The sequence below is a fragment of the Microchirus variegatus genome (assembly GCF_963457635.1).
Source record: "Microchirus variegatus genome assembly, chromosome: 11".
In the NCBI taxonomy this organism is placed as follows: domain Eukaryota; kingdom Metazoa; phylum Chordata; class Actinopteri; order Pleuronectiformes; family Soleidae; genus Microchirus; species Microchirus variegatus.
This window is the reverse complement of record NC_139812.1, coordinates 16,220,148-16,235,236: the sequence shown is the minus strand read 5'-3', so window position 1 is coordinate 16,235,236 and position 15,089 is coordinate 16,220,148. Positions and strand designations below refer to the sequence as shown.

The 15,089-nt window shown below is 39.3% G+C and overlaps 1 protein-coding gene across 1 annotated transcript; it reads right to left on the bottom strand.

Annotated features, from left to right (window-relative positions):
* Positions 1 to 7,116: 7,116 nt before the first annotated feature.
* LOC310933810 (glycine N-acyltransferase-like protein 3) lies at positions 7,117 to 11,679 on the bottom strand (the record flags this gene model as incomplete). Its single annotated transcript, XM_083897380.1, has 6 exons — positions 7,117 to 7,516; positions 7,629 to 7,761; positions 8,113 to 8,233; positions 8,317 to 8,424; positions 11,427 to 11,534; positions 11,605 to 11,679. 6 exons carry the CDS (start codon positions 11,677 to 11,679, stop codon positions 7,117 to 7,119), a joined length of 945 nt encoding a protein of 314 aa, XP_083753506.1.
* Between the last annotated feature and the right edge of the window lie 3,410 nt (positions 11,680 to 15,089).

Here is a 15,089-nt window from a genome sequence, read left to right as displayed (position 1 = left end):
GAAATGTTGTCTTACCTTTGCTGTTTATCAAAATAAGTTATTTCCCCTGGAACAAAACTGCTTCTCACTAAGAACTGCACTTCCCAGCATGCTTTGGGGACAAATCCCAGTCGGATTGATCATTTACTTTGTATTTTTCAACAGTATTATTTTGTTACAGAAAAGAGAGAAATCTTTGGTTTTATATGATGTTGTTGTCGCTGTGTCTGACGCTGCCCGGTACTGAGGGCATCAGTAAAGAAGAGATTAACACGATTAAAAAACATAATGCGTTAATGATGACTGTAATTAATTAATCACAATTAACGCGTTAATTTGACACCCCTAATAAAAATAATAGTAATTTGAAAAGTTTGGTAGCACTAACGGCTCATATCATGTTGCTGACTGGAAAAATAGCTGGGAGTTATAAAGGGCGTTTCGCGATTCCGTTTTCTCATGCCACGAGACAAGGTTTGTGGCTCTGAGTATCGCGATTTCGATTTCCATACGCATATCTTTACAGCCCCAATTAATACAGAGCTTTTCTTGTCTTGATGAGCTGCTTTACGCTACAGTTTTCACCCATTCAATTACGAATTCACTCAAGGACACACATAGACTAGCAAAGCCAGGAATTTAACCCACAACCTTCGAGTTGAACGGCAACTTGCCCTTCAAGTACAGTAAATGTCATATTCTTTAAAACTTTTACTGTAGTAATATTATTAAAAAAGTGACTTCAACTTCTACCAAAGTCATTTTCTGATAAGGCTGTTAAACCGGTTACATTGCTGAAATTACATTTATTTTTCCTCAGGAAATTCTAGGTTTATTCATCATTTGTTTTGTAAAAAGATAGTTTATTAAAGTTCTTATGCTTATATTTTACTGGTCCGGCCCGCGAGTTGTTTTTGACAAATAGAACACAAGCTAATCACTGTATTCATCAACTGCCTCACCTCAAGGCTGTGTTCTCTCACCTTTACTTTGTTTATCCGTTACACAAATATGCGTCAAAGTAAATATGAGAACAGACATATTTTGAAATTTGCTGATGAGTCATTGGCCGCGTTTCCCAGATTCGATCTTTCTTAAGGACTTAAGAAGGCTCTTAAGAAGGAATGGCTAAGAAGGAGCGCTAAGATACGGGTGTTTCCCAGACGCGTTCTTAACTGCCTTCTTAGGAGAACCGTAAGATCAAGCCAAAGAAGCTCTTAACGAGAGCTGTTCACCACGGTGGTGCTGAAACTGAATCAATCGATGCCAGGCAAATCGATCACCCACCGCTTTGTCAGCGCATAAGTCACACACAGCGCCCCGTGGTCCCCCCACACAGGTGCAATTAGGCTCAGGGGCGCCTACAGGAATTAATGCTATGGTACGCACGCGCATCAACGTTACACAGCCCTATAAAGGCTAAGTTACCTTTAGATTTGTTCTAGCGTGCCGTTAACGTATGACGTTTTGACAAGCACACCAGTTGTCTACATTGTTTTTACCCATAACTCTTCTAGCTTTACTGCGTCCATCCTCCATCCTTTCTATTGTCGTTGTTTATAAGAACTTGCGATATCCATGATGATTACTGAGTTAGTGGATTAGCTTCACATTATGTGCTGATAACCATATATATATAAGATAAAAATAAAATAAAATAAAATAAAATAAAAAAGAAAACAACAAGTAGCCTAGTTGCGCGTCTACGTGCGTCTCTCCCGCACAAACAAAGTGTTTGCAAGTGGATATAGCATTAAGTTCATTTTGATAACGTGTGTGTGTGTGCCATCAGGTGTATCCAAGTAGTAATCAAGCCCATTAGCGCATATATACCCCCGTGAATATTGGCACACACATGTGAGAATGGAAGAAATCGGCAGCAAAATAACCAAGCGGGCACCGTCGTTTACAGCGGAGGAGATGGGCGTGTTGGTGGACGAGGTGTGGCAGCACCGTGAAGTTTTATTTGGTGGAACTAAAGGAAAGAAAAACATCACAGTGAAGAACCGTGTATGGCAGGCTATAGCCGAGAAGATGTCCCCCTCCAGCCCATGTGGCCTGCGTGACTGGGGTGCTGTCTGAAAGAAGTGGCAGGAATTCCAAAGCCAGACAGGGGGCATTGATGTTGAGGGGGACGAGGCCTCTCAGAAAGTGAGGAATTATATTATTTTATTATTATTATTATTATTATTATTATTATTATTATAATTTTATGTGTAGTACTATAAACTCATAAACGTGTAATTCAATAACAGTTTTTTCTTCTCTACTATTAGTCTATGTTTCTTGCGCCAGTGGTCCACAGCTATGAGCGCATTTCAACATTGAACATTGTTTTATTATTTCAAAAAGTGGAGGATATAAATTTCCCTGATGCGGCTTGATCACTGTAGCCTAGAAATCTAGACACCCCTAGCGGCTATGACCACTGAACATTTGATCGCTAAGAAGGCTGTTAAGAGTGGGTCAGCTCGATCTTACGTTTCCTTCTTAGTGAAAGATGTTCTTAAGCTAAGAGCGACTCTGGGAAACACGTTCTTCGTTCTTAAGAGCGCTCCAAAGAAGATCTTAGCGTTAAGAGCTTCTTAACGATTCTGGGAAACGCGGCCATTGTGAGTCTGATGCACAAGTTATGAAAAAAAAGAAAACAGTTACAAAATCAGTAATTGAAATTAAACCACCCTGCCCTGTATGAGGGATCCTCAGTGAAGCCAAGGTTTTTAAAGAGCCTGGAGGAAGTCACGTTCTCTTCCTCGATGAAGCAGTAGACTGGGTGGCCCTCAGCACTGAGTCTTTTTGCCATAGTGCTGACAAGAACTTTTGCATAACCTTTCCCTCTGTGCTCTGGTAGAGTGTACAACATGCCCATGGCACAGTCGTCGTACAACAGAATCCAGGACACCGGCTGATCCAGTTCATCAGTGATGCAGTATGACGGATAATTGCTAATGAACTGTTTATGGTGTTGTAAGTCTGCTCACTCCCTCCATACTTCCAGGTTTTATTCACCAAGTCAACATGGGAAAGGTCAAGGGATGAAATCCTTGATTCAAGATCACTGCAGGGAAAGAGACATTTATGATAGCCTTACTTAAACAGGAAAACTTAAGACTTTCTGATACAGATTTGAGTGAAAAATTCTCAAGTGTACTAAAATTTTAAGAGCGTACTTATCAACTGTTGGTGTGAGAAGATGGCTGCTGTCTGCCAAATACAAGAGGTGAACCACATCCACCTGTCTAAACCGAACATCTCTCTCAGAAGACACTTCTTTAAGCATGGGTGCTTGGGACAAGTCAAATCCTGAAGTTAAATAAAGAAAGATTTGAAAACATTTACCATATTATGAGTGAAATATACTTCAAATAGCAAAAGTGAAAGTATGCACTGCAGAAAAAACTCAAATGTGACACATAGTTTGTAATGTAGAAACTACAACAATAATGAGGCAAAGTGGTTCAACACATAACTCAGAAATGTATTGAAGTACAATAACTATGCATGCACAGTGTATTTTGTGTACTCTTTGTGTCTCTGTCACACTGTATGATGGGGTTAATAAAGTATTCTACATTTGATCAAACTGCATTTAGAGGATATTACACCACAGAGTTCTGTCGTGACAGTGCTCTCACCTCCTGTCATGAAATCTGAACTCCAGTCTAGTACATTCTCGTCCATCAGCATTTTTCTTAAAGCCTGTTCCTCAGTGCTGAAACATGCCACCACTTTCCTGGACTCCAGAACACCTTTGATCTGTGAAATAACAACAAACCCCCCATGGATCAAGCTCATGTGGCACAGAAAAAATTTGCTTATTTCTGGTGAGATGAACTCACCTTAGGATCAGTTCGGCAAATGATGACCTTAAACTTGGGCCATGAATCAACAACTACCTCCTGTGAAGTTGGTTTGTTCCTGTTTATATTATAAAGGCACCCATAGACCTAAAAAACAACAACAATCGAAATTCAAAATTAGGACAGCAGTGGTTTACAGGTGTACCATAAATGCATGTGAGTTTAAATACCTTATAACTCTGAGGTAGATGTTTTAACAGAACTCCTTCTGCAATCTGCAGTTCGTCTTTGTTCAGGATCTTCATGTTTAGTTGGTGGAAGTTGACTGACTCACAAGTAGGTCCAAAGTTTGGGCTTCTCCAGTCAATAATAAATGGTTATCAACTTTGATTTACTCGATATAAAAACTTCTAAGGCCTTGAGGCTGAAAAAAAACAACAACAACCCGGCTATCGCCGATCAAAATGCCGCAGTCGTCTTCTGGGATCCCGTATGAGGACACGTTTACATGACAAGTTTCTTTTGTATTGTCTTGTTATTATAGACGTCGTATACATTCGTCGGTTAGCTGTGCGCATGACGGATACATATCAGAAAATGACCTTTGATACTGAAGTACAGTAAATTTCCTATTCTTTAAGACTTTTACTTAAGTAATATTATAAAAAAAGTGACTTCGACTTCTACCAAAGTCATTTTCTGGTTACATACTTGTACTTTTACTGAAGTATCCCTTTAAGGTACACTGTAATAAATGACTGTAAAAATGGGAATTTTTGGACAGTAATGTACTCCATTAACATAGAACACAGAACATCAACAGCAGGCAACTGTCCAATCTTACAAAATAATTGACTTGAGCCTGTCCTTAACTGATCTGCGCAAAGACACTTTGCTGATCCCATCACATCAGATCATTTTGCACACTGTCAACATAAAGAAAATAAAAATGGTGTAAAAAATTATAGATAAGTGACTTTATTCACGATAGAAGGAATAATACTAAGAAGAGCAAGATTTGAAGAAGAGGATTTTCACCCAGCTTCTGACCCTGCCATCACCTAAGTGGACGGAGCGCCGCCTACTGCTTTCCTCCTCTCCTACATGTAAGGGAAAAAACATTATTTGGCCTTCTCTAAAGTTATCAGCTTCGAGAGACCGAGAATCTTCCCTGTGTCCTGGGGGAAACGGGGACGCCCAAAATTCCATGTGCACATGGTGTAAAAATAATCACTCATAACCCACACAGGTCCCAGAAACAAAAGAAAATTAAAGGAGTGAGGAGTCTGATGCTGTTGAAAAGCTGACGCATTGTTTTCATACGGGTATTGGTCAGTTTAGGGTGAAGAATAAATAAGATAATAAAATAACAATCTGAACTGTGACTCTATTCCAGGAACTACTGCACATTCAACCTTGATTCACTGTGCTGTCTGCTCCTCTTGCAGAAAGATACTAAAATTCACAAAACAGCTACTGTTTTTATGACCTTATCTATCCACTCACTAATGTCTGTGCACACGTGATGGTCTTATTAAGAATTTGCCATGACAATTTGTTGTCAGAAGTGGGATCAAGTAGAGCGGTGGTCTGAGGCTCCATGGACAGCAAATGGCCAACCTGGAGACAAAATCTCTCCAGCCTCCACCCTCCATTTGTGTAGAAATGGGAGGGCTGATGTGAGGTCTCGGATCGTCGCCACTGAATCTCAACAAACTCAGTTCATCTTAACATCCAAACATTTCCTGAGTGGTGTAGATAAGGAGGAAAAAAGATAAAATAACAAAAATATAGAAAAGTAGGCAAAGTGAAGAATGATTGCATAAACATTTGTCGAAGATACACACATTACAGTCTAAAAAAAAAGAGAAAAAAAAAGAGAAAAAGTTCATATTTTGCGACCACCATACTCGCACAGTTCCTCTCTCTGTTCACAGATCACTGCACTGAAACTGACCTGACCTCCACTCCTGCCCGTCATCGAGACACCAACCACCAGGACTCAAAGACCCTCCCACCGTTCAGACAGCCCCACCCAGAAGGAAGATTGAAGTGTCAGATTCCTCCTCCCCGCGCTCCTCCTTTAACCCCTCATAACCCCAACGTCTACATCATCAAGAGAAATGGGCGTCACAGGGGACGGGCAAAGCCTACACACATGCTGAAGAAGAAATGGTGTGTAAGGCCAGACAGGAGGAGAGGGTGAGACTGTGATAACACTTCAAAGCCTCTACAACAAATCCACTGTGTCATATATGATGATGATGATGATGATGATGAAGATTAAGGTGACCATGATGCAGAACACACCTTGCCCATGGTCAAAGTGGCCATTTCTGAGCGTTCAACACCGGTGTTCAGGCCCCCGACTGCTGCTGACCTCACGGCAGCTACTTGAACATCTGTCAAACTTTTGAGTGTGGCCTCAAGTTTTGTGAGCAAATGATTTTCTGCTCTGATACTCTGCAAGAACTATGCAGACATGTTAACCACACCCAAGATCAACTTCAATGGAAGAAGAAAGACTAAGATGAAATGATGCAAAAGAACTTTACATGGTGACAATAATGATGCACATTCTTTGACATGACGAGCTACAAACCAGTCAACAAGCTCGAGGTGGGGGCAGGAGGAAGGAGAGGTGACTCAGTGAACGTGTCTGACTGTGATACAACAGGAGGGAGTGTAACACACACACACACACACACCACTGCAAAGAAAAAAATGTTTGCTAATGCAGAAAACAATACAGATTCACACAATCTTGTTGCACAATCCAGTATGTGCATTACTCAGAAAATACACCCCCATGCACACATACATGATCAGCGTACATGCTGAGTACATTTTGCCTACATACATTTCTTGTAAACAGTAGAATTAAAGCAGAATTTACTGAAACCCCAAAATGAGTGGACATTATGTGCACTACAAAGATATTATACATCATTAAAGTTCTTATGCTATTATTTTACTGGTCCGGCCCACTTGAGATCAAATTGTGCTGTTTGTGGCCCCCCATATTAAACTGAGTTTGTCACCCCTGCACTAGACTCATCAAGAAATTTTAGCTGAGCCACAACTTGGTAGGGTGGATTTTTTTTTTTTTTTTTTTAACAACTAGAACACAAAGTGTGAGAAAGTAAATGGCTTTTTATCTAAATCGTTGTGTTCTTCGACCGACTCACATCAAGACTGTGTTCTCTCACCTTTACTGTTTTATCCTTTACACAAATATGTGTCAAAGTAAATATGAGAACAGACATATTTAGAAATTTGCTGGTGATACAGTCATTGGTGAGTCTGATGCACAAGTTATGAAAAAAAAGTGACAAAATCAGGAATTGTAATTAATCCACCCTGCCCTGTATGAGGGATCCTCAGTGAAGCCAAGGTTTTTAAAGAGCCTGTAGGAAGTCACGTTCTCTTCCTCGATGAAGCAGTAGACTGGGTGGCCCTCAGCACTGAGTCTTTTTGCCATAGTGCTGACAAGAACTTTTGCATACCCTTTCCCTCTGTGCTCTGGTAGAGTGTACAACATGCCCATGGCACAGTCGTCATACAACAGAATCCAGGACACCGGCTGATCCAGTTCATCAGTGATGCAGTACGACGGATAATTGCTAATGAACTGTTTAATGGTGTTGTAAGTCTGCTCACTCCTTCCATACTTCCAGGTTTTATTCACCAAGTCAACATGGGAAAGGTCAAGGGATGAAATCCTTGATTCAAGATCACTGCAGGGAAAGAGACATTTATGATAGCCTTATTTAAACAGGAAAACGTCTACTTTCTTATATAGATTTGCATGAAAAAATTCTCAAGTGTACTAAAATGTTAAGAGCGTACTTATCAACTGTTGGTGTGAGAAGATGGCTGCTGTCTGCCAAATACACGAGGTGAGTCACATCCAACTGTCGAAACCTAACATCTCTCTCAGAATACACTTCTTTAAGCATGGGTGCTTGGGACAAGTCAAATCCTGAAGTTAAATAAAGATTTGAAAACATTTACCATATTATGAGTCAAATATACTTCAAATAGCAAAAGTGAAAGTATGCACTGCAGAAAAAACTCAAATGTGACACATCGTTTGTAATGTAGAAACTACAACAATAATGAGGCAAAGTGGTTCAACACATAACTCAGAAATGTATTGAAGTACAACAATTTTTTATGAACAGTGTATTTTGTGTACTCTTTGTGTCTCTGTCACACTGTATGATGGGGTTAATAAAGTATTCTACATTTGATCAAACTGCATTTAGAGGATATTACACCACAGAGTTCTGTCGTGACTAAATAATAAAGCACGTCATCACAGTGCTCTCACCTTCTGTCGTTAGATCTGAACTCCAGTCTAGTACATTCTTGTCCATCAGCATTCTTCTCAAAGCCTGTACCTCAGTGCTGTAGAATGACACATTATTCTCAGACTCCAGGACACTTTTGATCTGTGAAGTAAGAACAAACCCCCCATGGATCAAACTCATGTGGCTTAGAAAAAAATAGCTTATTTCTGGTGAGATGAACTCACCTTAGGATCAGGTCGGCGAATGATGACCTTAAACTTGGGCCATGAATCAACAACTACCTCCTGTGTAGTTGGTTTGTTCCTGTTCATATTATAAAGGTATCCATAGACCTAAAAAAAAAAAAGTTGAAACAAGATTTCTGTTTGCTTCAGTTTCTTAAATGTTAATGTTTTCTGGTTTCTTTCATCTACATTTCAAAGAAATTAAAAACTCTCATTTTGGTTTGTGGACAAAACAAGACATGAGAGAACATTCCAGGTTTGACAAACATTGAGCAACATTTTTTACATTTTCTGACATCTTATGTACCAAGCGCTTAATCGATTAATGGTGAAAATAATCGTTAGTTACAGCTCTACAGGCAAGTTTAAATACCTTATAACTCTGAGGTAGATGTTTTAACAGAACTCCTTCTGCAATCCGCAGTGCGTTTTTGTTAAGGATCTTCATGTTTAGTTGGTGGAACTTGACTGAATGGCTGGTTTTCACACGTAGGTCCAAAGTCTGGGCTTCTTCAGTCAATAATAAATGGTTATCCACTTTGATTTCCTTGATACAAGTAAAATTCGAAGACCTTGAGGCCGAAAAAAACAACAACCCAGCTTTGCTTATCAAAATGCAGTCCTCATTGTCTTCTGTGATCCTGTGTGAGCACTTTCACAAGACAAGTTTCTTTTGTACTGTCTTGGAATTATATATGTCATAAGTATTTGTGGGTTAGCATTGAGCAATCAGCTGCTATGTGTGGGTATGTGCAGTAGCAGGTAATAAGGTGGTTGCCTACACCCTTCCCTGTACCGAAATCACCTCGATGATAGTTTTTATGTCCTCCAATATCATCATGTGACTCATCCCCACTTTGTGGCTGTGCCCACTTCATTCTGATGCCACTGATTTGAATAAAATCATCTCCTGTGATCTTTAAATATTTTTGGCTTGACATACTGTATGTAGATCTATTCAGGCCTCAACCTGTTTGCAAGCTATTTCCTGATTGAAAAAGTGAAAAAACTAGTGACAAGTGGTAGCTCTGCCAACCAGAGGTTGCGCTAGACTTTTTTTGTTGTCTGTCATTTTGACTGACAGGGTCATAAAAATCCTGTCATAAGCTATTTTTACCGGTCACTTTATTTTTTTTAAAAATGATAATAAATATTCAATTGCATTTAATTTGAATTCATTTTTAATTAATATTCAGTCCAAAAAAGCTGAACAAATAATCCACACCGTGGATACACACATCAAGCAGAATATGAAGAATATGTAACTTTTGAAAGCCTCCTGTCCATAGCTCTTTAACGCGCTCTCAGCACCACCCGGATTTTTCCATCCTCCGACCTCAGCCAGGTTATATAAACCCATAAATACTACACAGTGTCCCTTTAAAGAAACTTCTGACACTCAACTGCCATGACATTTTTTTTCTTTTCTACTTTTCTTCTTCTACAAGAGCCAATTACTGGAATATGGTCTTCGCCGCCAAGTGGTCAGGGGTGTGAAATGCAATCTGTCAAAATGACGGATAGCCCTCAGAGTTTTCTGTCACCGTTTTAAAAAAAACCGGTCAATGACGGAAAATATTCGGTTAACGCGACCCCTGCTGCCAACATTGCCAAGACAAATAATAAAAAACACATTCAGTGACGTTCAGTCGCTCCTTTGATTTTTATTCATTTAAAAATTTAAAAAAGTACAATCAGCAAAATGTAGGGAAAAGCATTACAGTAAAAGAACTCGATTCAAATCACTGTTTTGAAAGAGAATCTGCATCTGCATTTTATCCTTGACACAAATATGTGTCAAACTAAATATGAGAACAGACATATTTTGAAATTTGCTGATGATACAGTCATGGTGAGTGAGTAATTGTCATTTAAAAAAAAAAAAAAAAAAAGTTACAAAGTCAGTAATTGTAATTAATCCACCCTGCCCTGTATGAGTGATCCTCAGTGAAGCCAAGGTGTTTAAAGAGCCTGTAGGAAATTATGTTCCCCTCATCGATGAAGCAGTAGACTGGGTGGCCCTCAGCACTGAGTCTTTTTGCCATAGTGCTGAGAAGAACTTTTGCATAACCTTTCCTTCTGTGCTCTGGCAGAGTGTACAACATGCCCATGGCACAGTCGTCATACAACAGAATCCAGGACACCGGCTGATCCAGTTCATCAGTGATGCAGTACGACGGATAATTGCTAATTAACTGTTTAATGGTGTTGTAAGTCTGCTCACTCCCTCCATACTTCCAGGTTTTATTCACCAAGTCAACATGGGAAAGGTCAAGGGATGAAATCCTTGCTTCAAGATCACTGCAGGGAAAGAGACATTTATGATAGCCTTACTTAAACAGGAAAACTTGGACTTTCTTATACAGATTTGAGTGAAAAATTCTCAAGTGTACAAAAATGTTAAGAGCGTACTTATCAACTGTTGGTGTGAGAAGATGGCTGCTGTCTGCCAAATACACGAGGTGAACCACATCCAACTGTCGAAACCTAACATCTCTCTCAGAATACATTTCTTTAAGCATGGGTGCTTGGGACAAGTCAAATCCTGAAGTTAAATAAAGAAAGATTTGAAAACATTTACCATATTATGAGTCAAATATACTTCAAATAGCAAAAGTGAAAGTATGCACTGCAGAAAAACTTAAATGTGACACATCGTTTGTAATGTAGAAACTACAACAATAATGAGGCAAAGTGGTTCAACACATAACTCAGAAATGTATTGAAGTACAACAATTATTTATGCACAGCGTATTTTGTGTGCTCTTTGTGTTTCTGTCACACTGTATGATGGGGTTAATAAAGTATTCTACATTTGATCGAGCTGCATTTAGAGGAAATCACACCACAGAGTTCTGTCGTGTCTAAATAATAAAGCACGTCATCACAGAAGACAGTGCTCTCACCTTCTGTCGTTAGATCTGAACTCCAGTCTAGTACATTCTCGTCCATCAGCATTCTTCTCAAAGCCTGTTCCTCAGTGCTGTAGAATGACACATTATTCTCAGACTCCAGGACACTTTTGATCTGTGAAGTAAGAATAAACCCCCCATGGATCAAACTCATGTGGCTTAGAAAAAAATAGCTTATTTCTGGTGAGATGAACTCACCTTAGGATCAGGTCGGCAAATGATGACCTTAAACTTGGGCCATGAATCAACAACTACCTTTTGTGTAGTTGGTTTGTCCCTGTTTATATTATAAAGGTATCCATAGACCTAAAAAAACACAACAATCTAAATTAAATATTAGTGCTGCAGTGGTTTACATGCATGCAAGTTTAAATACCTTATAACTCTGAGGTAGATGTTTCAACAGAACTCCTTCTGCAATCTGCAGTTCGTTTTTGTTCAGGATCTTCATGTTTAGTTGGTGGAAGTTGACTGAATGGCTGGTTTTCAAAAAGACCTTGAGTCAGAAAAAACAAGCAGCTTTGCTGATCAAAACGCAGTCGTCGTCTTCTGTGATCCTGTGTGAGGGCACGTTCACAAGATGAGTTTCTTTATGCTGTCTTGGAATTATAGAGGCTGCTGTGCGTGGATACGTTAGCCTCTCGTCACGGATGTTTTGGCGCCCATGGAACCATGCAGTTATTCGGTAGTAGCGTGGTTAACAATGTACTTCCCCGTCTGGCCAGCTGCCAATAGACTCATCAAGCCCTTTCAGCTGAGCCACAACTTCGTAGGGTGGAATTAACATTTTTTAACAAATAGAATGATTATCTGAATCATTGTGTTCTTTGAACGGCTGCAGTACAGTAAATGTCATATTCTTTAAAACTTTTACTGAAGTAATATTATTAAAAAAGTGACTTCAACTTCTACCAAAGTCATTTTCTGGTAAGACTGTTAAACGGGTAACATTGCTGAAATTACATTTATTGTTCCTCAGGAAATTCTAGGTTTATTCATCATTTGTTTTGTAAAAAGATAGTTTATTAAAGTTCTTATGCTTATATTTTACTGGTCCGGCCCGCGAGTTGTTTTTAACAAATAGAACATAAACTGATCACTGTATTCGTCAACTGCCTCACCTCAAGGCTGTGTTCTCTCACCTTTACTTTGTTTATCCTTTACACAAATATGTGTCAAAGTAAATATGAGAACAGACATATTTTGAAATTTGCTGATGATACAGTCATTGTGAGTCTGATGCACAAGCTATGAAAAAAAATAAAACAGTTACAAATCAGTAATTGAAATAAAACCCCCCTGCCCTGTATAAGGGATCCTCAGTGAAGCCAAGGTTTTTAAAGAGCCTGTAGGAAGTCACGTTCTCCTCCTCGATGAAGCAGTAGACTGGGTGGCCCTCAGCACTGAGTCTTTTTGCCATAGTGCTGACAAGAACTTTTGCATACCCTTTCCCTCTGTGCTCTGGCAGAGTGTACAACATGCCCATGGCACAGTCGTCGTACAACAGAATCCAGGACACCGGCTGATCCAGTTCATCAGTGATGCAGTACGACGGATAATTACTAATGAACTGTTTAATGGTGTGGTAAGTCTGCTCATTTCCTCCAAACTTCCAGGTTTTATTCACCAAGTCAACATGGGAAAGGTCAAGGGATGAAATCCTTGATTCAAGATCACTGCAGGGAAAGAGACATTTATGATAGCCTTACTTAAACAGGAAAACTTAAGACTTTCTTATACAGATTTGAGTGAAAAATTCTGAAGTGGGCTGAAATTTTAAGAGCGTACTCTGTGTCTTGTTATTATAGACGCCGTATACATTTGTGGGTTAGCGGTGCGCATGACGGATACAAATCAGAAAATGACCTTTGATACTTAAGTACAGTAAATTTCATATTCTTTAAGACTTTTACTTTGGAGGGAGGGGGTGAGCAGAGGAGCAGTTTGTTGTTGTAAATTTCAGCCTCTCCTCTAGATGTCACTATAAACTACTTACTTCACCTTTAACTGATCTGCGCAAAGACACTTTGCTGATCCCATCACATCATTTTGCACACTGTCAACATAAAGAAAATAAAAATGGTATTAAATATTATAGATAAGTGACTTTATTCAAGATAGAAGAAATAATACTGAGAAGAGCTAGTTTTGAAGAAGAGGATTTTCACCCAGCTTCTGACCCTGCCATCACCTAAGTGGACGGAGCGCCGCCTACTGCTTTTCCTCCTCTCCTACACACACACCGCACATCGGAATCCATCCTGCTCCAACAAGGTTATGGGGGTCTTATCAACGTTAACGTCACCCTGTTAAGTAATTCTGTTTTGAATTTACATTGTATTAATAGTTTTTCCCTGACGCTAGTCACTTGTTGCAAGCATGCATGCTAACATTTTAGGTTAGCTAACATTAGCATAGTCCCCTTAAGCTACTGAGTGGACAAACGTTTATATAATATATAAACGTTTTTGTCTGGTATCTGGTAGTTCAACAGAAATTATTATTTCTGTTGAACTACCAGATTTACATAGTCACAGGATTGCATTTCTAACAATTCAAATCAACAAAGTTAACTAACTTTGTTTCGTCAAAAAAAAAACTGGTCCGGCCCACTTGAGATCAAATTATGCCGTTTGTGGTCACCATATTAAAATGAGTTTGAAACCCCTGAACTAGACTCATCAAGATATTTCAGCTGAGCCACAACTTGGTAGGGTGGATTTTATTTATTTTTATTTTTATTTATATTAACACAAAGTGTGAGAACGTAAATGGCTTTTTATCTGAATCATTGTGTTCTTCGACCAGCTCACCTCAAGGCTGTGTTCTCTCCTTTACCGTTTTATCCTTTACACAAATATGTGTCAAAGTAAATATGAGAACAGATATATTTTGAAATTTGCTGATGATACAGTCATTGTAAGTCTGCTGCACAAGTTATAAAAAAGAAGAAAAAAAGAAAAAAACAACTCGGTTACAGAGTCAGCAATTGTAATTAATCCACCCTGCCCTGTATGAGGGATCCTCAGTGAAGCCAAGGTTTTTAAAGAGCCTGTAGGAAGCCACGTTCTCCTCCTCGATGAAGCAGTAGACTGGGTGGCCCTCAGCACTGAGTCTTTTAGCCATAGTGCTGACAAGAACTTGTGCATACCCTTTCCCTCTGTGCTCTGGCAGAGTGTACAACATGCCCATGGCACAGTCGTCGTACAACAGAATCCAGGACACCGGCTGATCCAGTTCATCAGTGATGCAGTACGCCGGATAATTGCTGATGTACCGTTTAATGGTGTTGTAAGTCTGCTCACTCCTTCCATACTTCCAGGTTTTATTCACCAAGTCAACATGGGAAAGGTCAAGGGATGAAATCCTTGATTCAAGATCACTGCAGGGAAAGAGACATTTATGATAGCCTTACTTAAACAGGAAAACTTCTACTTTCTTATATAGATTTGCATGAAAAATTCTCAAGTGTACAAAAATGTTAAGAGCGTACTTATCAACTGTTGGTGTGAGAAGATGGCTGCTGTCTGCCAAATACACGAGGTGAGTCACATCCAACTGTCGAAACCTAACATCTTTCTCAGAATACACTTCTTTAAGCATGGGTGCTTGGGACAAGTCAAATCCTGAAGTTAAAAAATAAAGATTTGAAAAAATGTACCATATTATGAGTCAAATATACTTCAAATAGCAAAAGTGAAAGTATGCACTGCAGACAAACTTAAATGTGACACATCGTTTGTAATATAGAAACTACAACAATAATGAGGCAAAGTGGTTCAACACATAACTCAGAAATGTATTGAAGTACAACAATTATTTATGCACAGTGTATTTTGTGTACTCTTTGTGTCTCTGTCA